Source organism: Oncorhynchus mykiss, chromosome 5 (genome assembly GCF_057628025.1).
Source record: "Oncorhynchus mykiss isolate SJ-2025 chromosome 5, ASM5762802v1, whole genome shotgun sequence".
In the NCBI taxonomy this organism is placed as follows: domain Eukaryota; kingdom Metazoa; phylum Chordata; class Actinopteri; order Salmoniformes; family Salmonidae; genus Oncorhynchus; species Oncorhynchus mykiss.
In genome coordinates this window covers 78,823,610-78,837,827 of record NC_143026.1, presented here as the reverse complement: position 1 = coordinate 78,837,827, position 14,218 = coordinate 78,823,610, and the positions used below count along the sequence as shown (strand labels likewise).

General features: G+C 42.1%; 1 protein-coding gene across 2 annotated transcripts in view; it reads left to right on the top strand.

Annotated features, from left to right (window-relative positions):
- Positions 1-14,218, top strand: part of LOC110524600 (transforming growth factor beta receptor type 3) — a 134,551-nt gene that overhangs the window by 80,437 nt on the left and 39,896 nt on the right. For both annotated transcript variants that reach the window (XM_021604412.3, XM_021604413.3), the window contains exons 5-7: positions 3,689-3,872; positions 11,361-11,523; positions 12,284-12,431. In XM_021604412.3, the coding sequence (XP_021460087.3) occupies positions 3,689-3,872; positions 11,361-11,523; positions 12,284-12,431 (495 nt within the window). The remainder of the gene's footprint in view (positions 1-3,688; positions 3,873-11,360; positions 11,524-12,283; positions 12,432-14,218) is intronic.

The following is a 14,218-nucleotide window of genomic DNA, read 5'->3' as shown; positions in this document are numbered from 1 at the left end:
AGAAAGAGGCCAGACAGACAGAAAGAGGCCAGACAGACAGACAGGCCATGCTTTGGTGCGTTAGGTGTTAAGTCATGATACAGCGAGCCCAGGACTAAGCTAGTCTGTTTGTCTGTCTGTCTGGGTCTGTTTGTGAGCAGAGGAAATATAAACAACAATGATTTATGTGTTCAGGGATCAAGTTTAGGAATAAGGCCCTTTCTCTCTCTGCACGTTTAGTCATATCCTCCTCTTCTCTTTTCAGGGAGAACGGGGTGATAAGAAACACAAGGCAACGAGTAGCGTACATGCCTATGACAGTAGGGACAATATAAAGACAAAAATGTATGTTCTGTGTATTGTATGAATCATTGAGTTAATCGTCCCATTGTGTCAGTCATTGATGTCTATGCATATAGCACTACGTTGAAGTATTGTTGATACTCTGGGAGTGGAAAAATTAAGAATAGCATTGCTTTTACATTTTCAAGCAGTTCTCATGCAAGTGCAGGCTTCACAGTTTGTGTTCTTGTAAAAGTGGATGCTCGTGGCAATTACTTTCTTCAAACTTTCAAGTCTTTGATAAAAACATTACTCATATATTCCATTTTTTTTAAATCTCAAAAGCCCTCCTCTCTCTCTTTCTTTCTCTCTCTCTTTCCCTCAGCTAACTGGTCGAGTCCCAAAGTGGGTCTCTCCGAGTCTCTTCTTTCATATTCCCATATCATATTATTGAGGTGTCAAATCACCATGTAAAGGCCTGGAGCTAATTTGGGGTTTCAGGCTTCCCCCACTAATTATTTAAGACTAATTACAGTCATATTTCCACAATTAAATTGATAAACTCTGCTGAGCTTGGGAAGGTTTCCCAAAGTAAACCCCTTCCTCTTCCTCATCTTCCCCCTCCTCTTCCTCCTTCCCTCTCTTTTCTCAGCGTTCCTCCATTGCTCTATTTCACATTTGATAGCTTAGGTGAGGCAGTCAGGCAATGGCATGGTGCTCCATCTTTCTCCACTTAAGTTTTCCTTTCCTTCCTGCCATAGTCTTAGTAAACGTTATTACTTAAAATAAATATCTACGTAGCGGTGAATTCTTCGACAGTGTTCGTCTCCCTGGTTTTGGAATTTATTATCTGTGGTGACAATGCCAGGAACATAGAGAGGAGAGGCCAGGGGTCAGGCAGATGTTGCAGATAGTGTTGGCTAGTGTGTGTGTGTGTTTGTGTACGTGCGTGTGTGTGTGTTTGGGGAATGGAGAACCTCTCTGTCTGGAGCTCCAAATAGGGATGGAGAGATAACAGAGATAATGTAACTAATTTTCACACAAACAAATGGACACCATGATCTGAAAAATGAACTAACGTTGCAGTAGATTCTTGTGTTTTTGCTTTCCTCTCCCCCCTCTTTGGAAAATTCCTATTAACCAAAATCTGGGGAAGGCATCAAAGTGTGAATGATCGAAATGCTCCTATATGTCCACCTACGCTTTAGGGAAATGGTCCATTCAGCACTACGCTCTATCAGTTTAGTTCTATGAGTTAATGTTTTAATTTGGCCTGCCAGGCAGCATGTTGTCAGCTGCCCCCCACTTTACATTGGAGGCCTTGGTAATAAGAATGACAAGTATGGAAATATAATGAAGTAGGCTATCTAGACGAGACTGTGTGTTGGGGCCGCCGACTGGCCTGGGATGCTCAGCCCTGCTCACAGTTGTACTACAGTCAGTAGTAGGTTTTTCAGCGCATGTGAATGTTTATCCCTCTGAAATGAAGCATATGGGTCGAGGTCCATTAAGAACCAAAAGGGGTGGTCTCGCTTTCTCTCTACTTCTCTCTCTTTCTCTGCTCCCTGTTCTATGCACACACACACTCACACATGCCAAGTTTCTCTCTTTCCCTCCATCCCTTCCTCAATCCCTCCTTCCCTTTCTGCCAGAAGACAAACCAGCATTTCATTGTGGGCTCAGCTCACATTTTCTTCTTCTTCTTTTGACTCTGCATATTACAGCTGGGTTTTGTGCTCTCACACTTTTTTACCTACCTAGGCTTAGGCTGTGTCTCATTGTATCATCCCACTCTCAGCCGGCTCTAATATGGCAAAATGATCTACTTTGAGATGATCCCCAATGGCAACGCCAAACAAACATACTGCATTGATAAAAGTTGCCTCTTTCTTTTGTACCTCTGAGTTATTGTGTGTGTGTGTGTGTGTGTGTGTGTGTGTGTGTGTGTGTGTGTGTGTGTGTGTGAGCATGCATACACAGACACGCGCATCTTGCACACGTGTTACCTATGATGAAGACAGATAAGTGTTTGTGCATATGCAATCACGTGCGTGTGTGTATCTGCTAGCTACATTCATGACAGATTTTGATAAATCCCTGCACACTGCTTACGCACAATAACAGGTTATATAAACAGTAGAAACCAGACACCTTATTGTGCAAGGGGACCTTGTGTGAAAATAAGGAGAGAACATTGCGAGAGGTCTTAAAATAATGAATGGGGATGGAGTGTGAAAGATGTGTTTGCGCAAAGTTTAGATGGAAGTTTTAACTTTGGAAAGGTCTGTTCATGTCTTTTTTTGTTTGCCTCTAGGCAGGCCTTTACTTTTATTGTCTCGAATTTGTTATTTTCCCAAAAAGTGGATGAACATATCAATACAGAATTGAGTTTTATGTGCATATCTTTATCAACGAAGAAGTCGTTGTGAGTGAAAGTCTTGAAAACTAACTCCATGAGCCCAATAGAAAATACAGCTTCTGAACAGTAAATCACAGCTACCTTGTGGTAGCTTACCATTTTATGTCCTCAGTAACTCTATACATGTATTTCCTTCAGTAGCTGAAATGGAGACTGCGAAAAGTAATCAAAAGTTATTTGATGTAGATTAGACTATCAAAAATCATCCCTATGATATTAAATCAATGCTTATTGCTCTCTGGACTAGATATACCGATACTGTAAATCCCCACACCATATTACTGTTCCTATGGTATCTCTGTGTTTCGTCTCCCTAGGTCCATAATGCTTTAGGTAGTCTCTTAGCACCGGTTTCCCACACACTGATTAAGCCTTAGTCTCTCTAGACAGCTGGGTTGCCTCCCACAATTTTCAAATGTTCCAGCTAGGGTCAGGTTTTTTCGACACTAATTAAGCCTTGTTCTAGACTAAAAATAATTTCCAATGGAGATTCTCCTTTGAGCTTGCTATTTAGTCCAGGACTAGGTTTTATCTGTGGCTGGGAAACCGGGCCATAGTGTCATACAGAAAACTACTGTATCACAGACATTCTGTGGAATCCTTACCTTCAGCTCTTTTCTCTCACCGGCAAAGTGATGTCCCTCTGTGGTCCCTTTAGTCCTGAGACAAGGCTGTAGACTCCTATAACTGACTATGAGTCTTATTACACCTACTGTAATGCCATAGCAGCCTACAGCCATGTCTTGAGGCTATTTCTTCTGATGTACAGTATCTGTCTGTAACCTCATTGTGTCTCTCAACTCCAGCTATCTGAAACCTCAGTGGTCAAATTCCCTGTGTCTTGTGTAGTGCTGATACATAGCTGTAGACTCCTACAGTATAACTCCTAACACACTACAGCCATGTCTCAGGGCTATGTCTCTTGATGAAAAGTGTACTGTATTTGTAAAGCCATGGTGTCTCTCTTACTGACTGTCTATAACATTGTTGTATCTCTCCTTCCTCCAGGTATCTGGGGGATCTGATGTCCACTTCCCTCCAGGGAACTTCTCCCTCCACTGTCATGTTCAGAAGGAGGTACTTCCCCATGGCAACGAGCACCTCCTCAACTGGGCCACCAAGAAGTACAGAGCCGTTACCTCCTTCTCCGAACTCAAGATTGCCCTGGACATCTACATCAAAGTGGGAGAAGGTGTGTTTTACTGTTAGAGGGAAGGTATGGAAACAGTTGGTACCTAGAACCATAAAGGGATCTTTGGCTGTCCTTTCTGTAGGATAACCATTGGTTTCAGGTGAAATGTGTGTGCCACATTCTCGTTTAAAATGCCTGGGGACTTTTACACCTAATTTCACTAACTGTATATTTTCTAACCTTAATTAAGGGGTTCCTACTCAGTCAGTCATTCTTAATGGAGGCCATAGAGTAGCAGAGCACACACTCTGTTTTCTGACTTCTCAGTTCCACTAGCCAACCTTCAGGTGCACATAGACTTTCTTTATTTTGTAATCTGGCACCTTGCTTTCCTTGCTTGTCACTTTTCTTATTTGACCATGAGCCCAGAGTCAGTGGAGTGAGGAAGAAGTGACTGATGGAAATGCCTAGTAGGTTTGTGAGGGATCGCTTCTCTGATTGCTAGCTTGTGTGTAGGCCTGCTGCCAGATTTGAGGCCTGATAGACTAGTCCTCTGCACTCTGAGAAAAAGAGGGAAGTGGCAGAGTTGTACCGAAGTTGATGAAACAAGAACAACATCTGTAGACTGAAGAGATCAAACATGGGACTGTTTCTTGCTATTCAAGTCTTCAAGCAGGTTTAGTCAAATACACGAGAGGGATCTATTTATCATATTATCTCCTACTTAACTCCTCAAGCTGCTGTTAAGTAAGATGATAGGGGCCTTGCTCCTCAACTTGTGTCTATAGGAAGATCTCTTCTGAGCAGCAAAGTTTGTAGTAAACTAAACTGTCAAAGGCATTAATGGGTTTAGGGAATGTGAGATGTTCCTTGATAACTATGAGCTGTAAGTGGAAAAAACTGTGAAGAGGTGTCTTGAGCAAAAGCAGACATTGGGGGCCTCATCTCCTCTCAACCAGTCAGTAGAGTTACTGTAGTAGGGAGGCTGGCTGTTGGAAGTCCAGGGCTCCTCCAGGGATGTTGTGTAATTGATCCATTGAAGCCATGCTTCACTCCTTCCTTCACTGTTTCACTCCCCACTGGTCCTTTATAAACCGAACCGACAGCACGTTCAACTTCATCAACATCCAGATAGATAGTCGTTAATAGGTCTCCTATCTTTCAATGCAAGACAATATCACAGTTACTGCCAGGAGTGGAGTGGAGTAATGGCTCCATTACACATTACAGCATTATGTCAAAATCTAATTAAATTCTATTGGTCGCGTACACATATTTAGCAGATGTTATTTCGGGTGTAGCAAAATGCTTGTGTTCCTTGCTCCAACAGTGCAGTAATATCTATCAATTCACAACAATACACACATCGGAAAGTAAAATTATGGAATTAAGAAATATAGAAATATTAGGACTCCGACATTGCTCATCTTAATAGTTATATATTTTTTAATTCAATTATTTAACTTTTAGATATGTGTATTGTTTTATATATATATATATATATATATATATATATATATATATATATATATATATATATATATATATATATATATATATATATATATATATATATATATATATATATATTACAGTACCAGTCAAACTTTGGACACACCTACTCATTCCAGTTTTTTTTTTTTACTATTTTCTACATCTTAGAATAATATAAGACATCAAAACTATGAAATAACACATATGGAATCATGTAGTAACCAAAAACATGTTAAACAAATAGAAAAATAGATTCTTCAAAGCAGCCAACCTTTGCCTTGATGACATCTTTGCACACTATTGGCATTCTCTCAACCAGCTTCACCTGGAATGCTTTTCTAACAGTCTTGAAGGAGTTCCCACATATGCTGAGCACTTGTTGGCTGCTTTTCCTTCACTCTGCTGTCCAACTCATCCCATGTCACGTTCTGACCTTAGTTCCTTTTTTATGTCTTTATTTTAGTTGCTCAGGGCGTGAGTTGCGGTGGGCATTCTGTTGTTTTCTATGTTTTGTTCTGTTGTTATATTTCTATGTGTTTGGCCTAGTATGGTGCTCAATCAGAGGCAGGTGTCAGTCATTGTCTCTGATTGGGAGCCATATTTAGGTAGCCTGTTTTCTATTGTGTTTTGTGGGTGGTTGTATCCTGTGTTAGTGTTTTCATCATACGGCACTGTTTCGGTTGTTTGTTTGTACTTTTGTTATTTTGTTCAGTGTTTTGTTGATTTATTAAATATATCATTATGGACACTTACCACGCTGCACATTGGTCTGATCCTTGCTACTAGAAATTCTGTTACATCCTAAACCATCTCAATTGGGTTGAGATCGTGTGATTGTGGAGGCTAGGTCATCTGATGCAGCACTCCATCACTCTCTTTCTTGTTAAAAGTTCATTTGTGTAATTTTGACCAAGGCACACCTGTTAATTGAAATGCATCCCAGGTGACTACCTCATGAAGCTGGCTGAGAGAATGCCAAGAGTGTGCAAAGCTGTCATCAAGGGTGGCTACTTTGAAGAATTTCAAGTATAAAATATATTTACATTGGTTTAACACTTTTGGTTACTACATGATTCCATGTCTGTTATTTCAGAGTTCTGATCTCTTCACTATTATTCTACAAAAGTATTCACCCCCCTTGGCATTTTTTCCTATTTTGTTGCCTTACAACCTGGAATTAAAATATATATTTTTGGGGGGTTTGTATTATTTGATAAACACAACATGCCTACCACTTTGAAGATGCAAAATATTTTCTCTTGTGAAAAGAACAAGAAATAAAACAAAAAAAATCAGAACTTGAGTCAGCATAACTATTCACCCCCCCCCCCCCCCCAAGTCAATACTTTGTAGAGCCACCTTTTTCAGCAATTAAGTGTCTTGGGGTATGTCTCTATAAGCTTGTCACATCAAGCCACTGGGATTTTTGCAATCTTCAAGGCTAAACTGCTCCAGCTCCTTCAAGTTGGATGGGTTCCACTGGTGGACAGCAATCTTTAAGTCATACCAGATTCTCAATTGGATTGAGGTCTGGGCTTTGACTAGGCCATTCCAAGACATTTAAATGTTTCCCCTTAACTTATTATGGCTGGGGGCAGTATTGAGTAGCTTGGCTGAATAAGGTGCCCAGAGTAAACTGCCTGCTACTCAGGCCCACAATCAGCTTTTTGTTTTATTGAAGTTGAGGGGGAGGTTATTTTCCTGGAACCACTCCGCAAGGTCCTTCACGTCCTCCCTGTAGGCTGTCTCGTCATTGTTGGTAATCAGGCCTACTACTGTTGTGTTGTCTACAAACTTGATGATTGAGTTGGAGGCAGAGTGAACAGGGAGTACAGGAGGGGGCTGTGGGGCCTCTGTGTTGAGGATCAGTGTAGTGGAGATGAGGTTTCCTACCTTCACCACCAGGGACCGGCCCCTCAGGAAGTCCAGGACCCAGTTGCACGTGGTTCAGACCCAGGGTCCGTAGCTTAACGATGAGCTTGGAGGGTACTACGGCGTTGAAGGCTGAGCTGTAGTCAATGAACAGCATTCTTACATAGGTATTCCTCTTGTCCAGATGGGATAGAGCAGTGCGCAGTGTGATGACGATTGCATCGTCTGTGGGTCTTTTGGGTCGGTATGCAAATGGAAATTGGTCTAGGGTGTCAGGTAAGGTGGAGGTGATGTGCGATTAGTCATTTAGTTCAGTTGCCTTTGCTTTCTTGGATACAGGAACAATGGTGGACATCTTGAAGCAAGTGGGGATAGCTGACTGGGATAGAGAGAGATTGAATATGTCCGTAAACACTCCAACCAGGATACGGCTAGGGATGCAATCTGGGCTAGCAGCCTTGCAAGGGTTAACTCACTTAAATGTCTTACTCAGAGAATGTGAGCCCACAGTCCTCAGGAGTGGCCTGTGTCGGTCGCATTGTGTTATCATCAAAACTGCTGAAGAAGGTGTTTAGCTTGTCCAGGAGCAAGATGTCGGTGTCCGCGACGTGGCTGGTTTTCCCTTTGTATTCCGTGATTGTCTGGAGTCCCTGCCACATATATCTCGTGTTGAATTGCAACTCCACTTTGTCTCTGTACTGACGTTTTGCTTGTTTGATTGCCTTACGGAGTGCATAACTGCACTGTTTTTTATTCAACCATATTCCCGGTCACCTTGCAATGGTTAAATGCGGTGGTTCGTGGTTTTAGTTTTGTGTGAATGCTGCCATGCTTTTTGATTTGGGAAGATTTTAACAGTCAGTGGGAACAACATCCCCTATACACTTCCTGATTAACTCAGTCACTGTGTCAGTGTATACGTCAATGATATTCTCAGAAGCAACCCAGAACATATCCCAGTACACATGCTCAACAAAAATCTTGAAGCATGGATTCTGATTGGTCAGACCAGCGTTGACTAGACCTTAGCCTAGGTACTTCCTGTTTGAGTGTCTGCCTATAGGAAGGGAGGAGAAGAATGGAGTCGTGATCTGATTTGCCAAACTGAGGGCGGGGGAGGCCTTTGTTTCTCTCCCTTCTGGGATGGCTACAATGGTCAATAATTTTTGAAGTGCGAGTTGTACAGGCAATGTGTTAATAGAACTTCGGTAGCTTTTTCTTCAGATTCGTTTTTTTAAAGCCCCCAGCTACAATAAATGCGGCTTCAAGAATTGTGGTTTTCAGTTTGCACAAAGTCAGGTGCAGTTCCTTGAGGGCTGTCGTGGTATCGGCTTGAAGGGGAATATACACGGCTGGTACTATAACCAAAGATAAATCTCTTGGGAGGTAATATGGTCTGCATTTGATTGTGAGGTCGGTATGCTAGGTCGGGTGAACAAAAGGACTTGAATTCCTGAACGTTATCAGAATCACACCATAAGTAGTTAATCATGAAACATACACCTCAGGCCTTTGTTTTGTGCTCTCCATGTTCTGTGCTCTCCATGTTCTTAGTCACTTGGAGGAGAGCAGAGAGAACAGAGAGTGTGTGATTGCTTAGCCTTGAAGCAGTCATCCATTCAGCCTCTCTCTCTGTCATTAGATACACACACACACACTTACTCAGCTCTTCAAAGTGCCACGAGGAGGTTCGGGGAGGAAGGTGCCAAACCTTTACTTTATATTCTCTAAACCTCACTACTGTCCACGACCTTGTTTGCCAAATAAGGAAGCATCTGTCTTGTGATTCCTCTGAAAAGATGGAGAAGAGATTGCATGCCTGGGCAGTTGGATGGAGTATAATAATATTTGAGTAAATAAATGATAAGTTAGAATGGTGGGAAACCTGACAGGAATTACTGATTGGATGTGTTTATGACTGATATTGTTCAAAATGTATTTTCAAAACATATTGGCCTTAATTTTGTCAGAACCTGAATAATAGTGTTCAATACAAAATCTGTCTGTATGTCCGTCTTTTACTAGCAATCCCAAAGTGTTTAGATTAGAGGTCGACCGATGAAATCGGAATGATAGATTAATTAGGGCCGATATCAAGTTTTCATAACAATCGGAAATCGGTATTTTTGGGCGCTGAGTTGCTGATTTTTTTATTTATATATATATATTTTTTTATAACTGACTTGCTTAGTTAAATAAAGGTAAGAACACATTCTTATTTTCAATGACGGCCTAGGAACGGTGGGTTAACTGCTTTGTTCAGGGGCAGAACGACAGATTTTCACCTTATCAACTCGGGGTATCCAATCTTGCAACATTACAGTTAACTAGTCCAACGCAATAACGACCTGCCTCTCGCTCGTTGCACTCCACAAGGAGACTGCCTGTTACGCGAATGCAGTAAGCAAAGGTAAGTTGCTAGCTAGCATTAAACTTATCTTATAAAAAACAATCAATCATAATCACTAGTTAACTACACATGGTTGATGATATTACTAGATATTATCTAGCGTGTCCTGCGTTGCATATAATCTGACTGAGCATATAAAGTATCTAAGTATCTGACTGAGCGGTGGTAGGCAGAAGCAGGCACGTAAACATTCATTCAAACAGCACTTTCGTGCGTTTTGCCAGCAGCTCTTCGTTGTGCGTCAAGCATTGCGTTGTTTATGACTTCAAGCCTATCAACTCCCGAGATGAGGCTGGTGTAACCGAAGTGAAATGGCTAGCTAGTTAGCGCGCGCTAAAAGCGTTTCTAACGTCACTCGCTCTGAGCCTTCTAGTAGTTGTTCCCCTTGCTCTGCATGGGTAACGCTGCTTCGGTGGTGGCTGTTGTCATTGTGTTGCTGGTTCGAGCCCAGAGAGGAGCGAGGAGAGGGACGGAAGCTATACTGTTACACTGGCAAGACTAGTGTGCCTATAAGAACCTATAAGAACATCCAATAGTCAAAGGTTAATGAAATACAAATGGTATAGAGGGAAATAGTCCTATAATTCCTATAATAACTACAACCTAAAACTTCTTACCTGGGAATATTGAAGACTCATGTTAAAAGGAACCACCAGCTTTCATATGTTCTCATGTTCTGAGCAAGGAACTTAAACGTTAGCTTTCTTACATAGCACATATTGCACTTTTACCTTCTTCTCCAACACTTTGTTTTTACTTGAGGCTAACCCCCAAAACCAATTCTTTCTTTGGCCGCCTCTCCTTCCAGTTCTCTGCTGCCAATGACTGGAACGAACTACAAAAATCTCTGAAACTGGAAACACTTATCTCCCTCACTAGCTTTAAGCACCAACTGTCAGAGCAGCTCACAGATTACTGCACCTGTACATAGCCCACCTATAATTTAGCCCAAACAACTACCTCTTTCCCTACTGTATTTTATTTATTTATTTTGCTCCTTTGCACCCCCATTATTTTTATTTCTACTTTGCACATTCTCCCATTGCAAATCTACCATTCCAGTGTTTTACTTGCTATATTGTATCTACTTTGCCACCATGGCCTTTTTGCCTTTACCTCCCTTATCTCACCTCATTTGCTCACATCGTATATAGACTTGTTTATACTGTATTATTGACTGTATGTTTGTTTTACTCCATGTGTAACTCTGTGTCGTTGTATGTGTCGAACTGCTTTGCTTTATCTTGGCCAGGTCGCAATTGTAAATGAGAACTTGTTCTCAACTTGCCTACCTGGTTAAATAAAGGTGAAATAAATAAATAAATAAAAAATTGATTTTATTGATGTATTATATTAAGTTAAAATAAGTGTTCATTCAGTATTGTTGTAATTGTCATTATTACAAATACATGTAAAAAATTTAAAAATAAAATTGGCCGATTAATCGGTATCGACTTTTTTGATCCTCCAATAATCGGTATCAGCGTTGAAAAATCATAGATATCTCAAAACGTTGGCTGAACAAACTGTAGTGTAAATACTCACCCATTTGCTCATGAGTAATCATCTTGAAAGTTTAAAAAAACTTGCACACAGCGATTCCCAGTATCACTTCAGTATATTAAGCTTACGTATTGTCCTCTCTGTCTTCGTCAGAGCTTCTTCCTCTTGACGATTAATCATGTATAATCACATCACGTGTTCAAATTATACATCGAGTCATGATCTCATCTCATAATCTCATCCACCCACCTTCTCCTTTCCTCTTCCAGACCCAGTGTTCTCCGATACTTGCAAGATCGACAACAAGTTCCTCTCTCTGAACTACCTTGCTGGCTACGTAGAGTCCCAGGCCTCTAAAGGCTGTGTCCTGTCTGGACCAGACCAGGACCAAGAGGTCCACATCATCGAGCTGCAAGCACCCAACTCTAGTAGGTCAGTACTGTAATCGACCACAACCATAACATAAACATAACTCCAGCTGGTCAGTACTGTAGCCCACGACCAGTACCAAAAAATAGTCTGGCCCAAATAGGGTGCACGTTTATCTAGTTTTGGCTGGTTTCCTGGACACAGATTAAGCCTAGTTCTGGACTAAACACTTTCAATGGAGATTCTCTACTGAGCTTGCTTTGAGTCGAGGAGCAGACTTAATCGTTCACTGGGAAACTGGCCCTTTATGTCAATACAATACACATTATATCGATCACAGTAACTCTTAGCACAAACCTTAATGATCTCAGTGTAATTTCCCCATTACAAGAGGCCAGAATGATCTCTCTCTCTGGTCTCTGGTAGTTTGTTTTGGATACGAAGGAAGAGGGTGGGTAATATTGACCTTATGACGTTCTGTTAAGAACTCTACCTCAGGCTCAGAGTCTATGAGGTTGTCCCAAAATGGCACCCTATTCACTATTTGCCATTTGGGATGCAACCTATCTCCAGTCTGCCAGATAATCGCCTCACTCTTCCAGTGGTGTGATTATTTTGTATATGCATGAAGAGCCCAGAAATACATGTATTTCACCATACTTCCACTATGTGGTCTGGTCTGTTACACACATGTCCTCCTCTTTCTGGGAATACTTCCAGTTTCTTAATCAGTTGGCCAGACTGAGAGAAGGCATGTAAATACAGAGTGTTTTGGGCCTTCCAAAATTCTTATGTCTCTCTCTCTCTCCCTCTCCTTGAGCAGTGCGTTCCAGGTGGATGTGATCGTTGATCTGAGGCCGTTGGGGGCAGATGTTCTGTTGCCTCGTGACATCGTGCTGCTGCTGAAGTGTCAGAAGTCTGTCAACTGGGTCATCAAGGCTCACAGCATCAGCGGGAAACTGAATGTAGTGGTACGTGACTCAGAACGTCACTCTTAACGTAACAAACACAGCCTCTCCTTTTGGAATGAGCTGTTTTGACCTAAATAAAAATTATTTGATTTTCAGTAGTAGCAGTTTATTTAATGGCAATCTCCAGAGACCCAAGACTCCATCCCTCAGCTTTATAGCAAACCAAGTGGCGGCACTGTTGAGTTCAAATTGAGTAGTTCTACTTTCAGATTTTTTACTGCCAAAATGTTTTTCACTGTCTCAGTAACACATCACAATGGCACTGATGGTGTGAGGGGATACAGGCAGAATAACCATGTCACAACACATGACTAGACAGGCACAGCAGACAGACAGGCATGTCACCACTTTGTGTTGCTGACCAATACATTTGTCACAATCTGAGGAGTGTTGAAGTGGCACCTGGTTTCAACCTGCCTGCAGGGGATGTAGGGATGGAAGGAGGGAGGGGGATGGATGAACTGTGAAATATCACCCTGACAGCACTAAGGGTTGTCATCGCATCAAATAAGGAAGGGAAAGGAGGAGGAGAAAGGGGGAAGAGAGGAGGGGGGCAAGACATTTTCATAGCCTCATCACAGACAGTATTTGTGCTCACAGCCTGACCTGTTTGTCATCCATGATAATGTGAGTTATGAGCGCTGCTGACTGCAGGCTCTGGCTGAATGCAGGCCCTGACTGCCCTGACTGCAGGCCCTGGCTGACTGCAGGCCCTGGCTGACTGCAGGCTCTGGCTGACTGCAGGCTCTGGTTGCATCCCAAATGACACCCTATTCCCTATAAAGTGAACTACTTTTGACCAAAGTAGTATGGGCCCTGGTCAAATGTAGTGCACTATAATGAAAATAGGGTGCTATTTGGGACCAGCCCTAGCTCTGCCAATGGTTTCACCAGACCTGAGTGGTTTGGATTGCAGAAACGGTAGGGTGTTTGGATGGGTAGGCGTATAACGCAAACGTGTATTAACAAAGGTTGGCAGTTTACCTACTGACCTGCAGTTTACTGTTCTAGGGCAGTACCAGTACCAGCTTGGTCCTATATGGGTTGGCAGGTAGCCTAGCGGTTAAGAGCGTTGGGCCAGTAACTGAAAGGTTGCTGTTTCAAATATCCAAGATGACTACGTGGAGAAAAAACATATGCTGATGTGCCCTTGAGCAAGGCACTTAACCCTATTTGCTTTGGATAAATTACTAAAATAAATATCTGTTTAACACGACAGTTAATAACCAAAACAAATATTATTTGTCACATGCTCCGAATACTTAACTGTGAAATGCTCGCAGATCTCGACAAACCATTTCTGTCTGAATCTTGCGTTGTGCATGGGGGCATTGTCATGCTGAAACAGGAAAGGGCCTTCCCCAAACGATTGTCACAAAGTTGGAAGCACTGAATCATCTAAAATGTAATTGTAGGCTGTAGCGTTAACATTCCCCTTCACTGGAAGAAAGGGGCCTAGCCCCAACCATTATTCCTCCTCCACCAAACTTTACATCTGGCACTATGTATTGGGGCAGGTCGGACTGCCAGATGGTGAAGCGTGATTCATCACTCAAGAGAAGATGTTTCCACTGCTCCAAAGTCCAGTGTCGGTGAGCTTTACACCACTCTAGCCGACACCTGGCACATGGTGATCTTATGCTTGTGTGCGGCTGCTTGGCCGTGGAAACCCATTTCATGAAACTCCCGACGAACAGTTCTTGTGCTGACGTTGCTTCCAGAGGCCATTTGGAACTTGATAGTGAGTGTTGCAACCGAGGACAGACAAGGTTTAAGTGCTACATGCT